Genomic DNA, 1,894 nt, shown 5'->3' on the forward strand with positions numbered 1-1,894 from the left:
TAAACCTGGTTTTATTTCTAATTCTAATTTTTTCTAAAGTTTTATTAGCCGTAGAAAGTCAGACCAGGAGCCAGACTAGGGTCATTTTTTTTGCACCATGTACATACAATTTCACAAAAACTGCCCCCTTTTCCCCTCTACTGGTCACACTACAAACTACTAAACCATTGTCTTTGCAGCATCACTCGGTACAATGAGCCTTCACGTCAGTCGGAGCACGGAGCAAAGCAGTCGTCAATAGTTAAAGCACCCAACGGGTAACCTCCCCATGAAGAAGGAAACACCCCCAAAACAAACACACACTCAAAGAGACACACACTCTCCTTTAATGACATCCTTTCTGCGGCACATTAGCTATTGTGCGGTAATTAATGAAAGAGTCACGGCGCTCAAAAAGCCAGTGTTCTCTGCAGACTCGGAGCTGTATACTCCAACAATGGCTTAATGAGTAAACACACTGCGCCTCTCATGAATAAATTATTCGTGCACGGCAATTAATTTTCCCTATTGAAGATTGAAAAATAAGGGTTGAAAAAAAAAACTGTTACTAGTCTTAATAAATCAAAAGAGGGAGGGGGCGAGCTGATACAACCTTGACAGCGACTGTGTGTTTGTGCTGAAGTGTTTATTTGTGCGGCTTTGTGTGTGTGTGAGGATTTGATAAATATGTGTTTTCCCACGTGGGCTGCCGCATGATGTAACATTAATTTTTGTCAAGGGCGGCTCTTCATCCCAGAGTTTCTCTCCTGGTGATTCTGTGTTTCACTCTGATTCCTAATTGTTTCACCGCGTTGTTGGTGCAGGGAAGATCAGTTCACATTTATTTGTGTATTTGTACAGGACGGGAATAACTTACTGAAAGGAGTTTCCACGTAATTGGCCGAACTTGTCTTGGGATTCCGGACCAGCTCAGTTTTCGTAGTTCCTCTGTAAACCACAAGGGGGAAAAGGGTTATTATTATATATGATAACATGTAATATTATTAGCTGCTGAAAAAAAAAAATCACAATAACTCAGATTTTTTTTTCAATTGCAAATAATTTGTCCATGCAATGCTGACAGGCAGAACAATTACATACTCTTCCACTAGGTGGCAGCATGTGGCTATAAGTTGTTTGTTTTTTTTAAATACCTGAGATTCAAATCTGTTGAGGATTTCAGTGACTTTCTTCAATTCCTGCAAGTATATCAGCTATGTGTTCATCTAAACAGGCCCAGGTTTTACACCAAGTAAGTCAATTGTGAGCACATTAAAAGCAAACAGGCCCAGGTTTTACACTAAGTAAGTCAATTGTGAGTACATTTAAAGTAGCAGATTGTTATATTTCATTTTATATACCTTTTTGGGACTTTATATTTGGTAGATCTAAGACTTTTCTAATGTAAAATATGTGCCATATTCCAAAAAAATTCACAGGTTGAAAAAGTATATATTAGAGAAAAAAGAAACATATGACTCTCATTTGAGTTCTTAGTGATCTGTGACCTCATAAGAAAAACAGATTTAACCAATTTCCTGTTGTAAAAAAAAAATCAATTTCACTGACAGCTTATTATAGCAATAAAATATAATAATGGACTGGGAGTACTTGAAGAGTCAAGTCAATTGTTTAGCCCGTCAACTGGTTATCCAACCATATCCTCACTATCTCAACCATCCATCCATCTGTCTGTCTGTCTCTCTTGACTGAAATTACATGAACAAAAATGGATTATTGACTGTGTTCTCCACGAGCCAGGCGACCCAGCCACTGGGCTGTAATGTCAAATAAATCTGATGGAGGGGTGAAAATTGGAGTTTTAAATTGACAGGCACTGGTCTCCTTTGGGTTGATGAAGACCCAAAAAAAAAAGAGACCCGACTGAAAGCTAGGTGCTTTAGATTCCATCTTC

At 38.5% G+C, this 1,894-nt stretch overlaps 1 protein-coding gene across 1 annotated transcript in view; it reads right to left on the reverse strand.

Moving 5' to 3' along the window:
• Positions 1–1,894, reverse strand: part of tbc1d22a (TBC1 domain family, member 22a) — a 103,778-nt gene that overhangs the window by 80,705 nt on the left and 21,179 nt on the right. Inside the window, exon 6 of the mRNA XM_025057156.1 lies at positions 857–925. Within this exon, the coding sequence (XP_024912924.1) occupies positions 857–925 (69 nt within the window). The remainder of the gene's footprint in view (positions 1–856; positions 926–1,894) is intronic.

Source organism: Cynoglossus semilaevis, chromosome 8, assembly GCF_000523025.1.
Source record: "Cynoglossus semilaevis isolate Cse_v1.0 chromosome 8, Cse_v1.0, whole genome shotgun sequence".
Lineage (NCBI taxonomy): Eukaryota > Metazoa > Chordata > Actinopteri > Pleuronectiformes > Cynoglossidae > Cynoglossus > Cynoglossus semilaevis.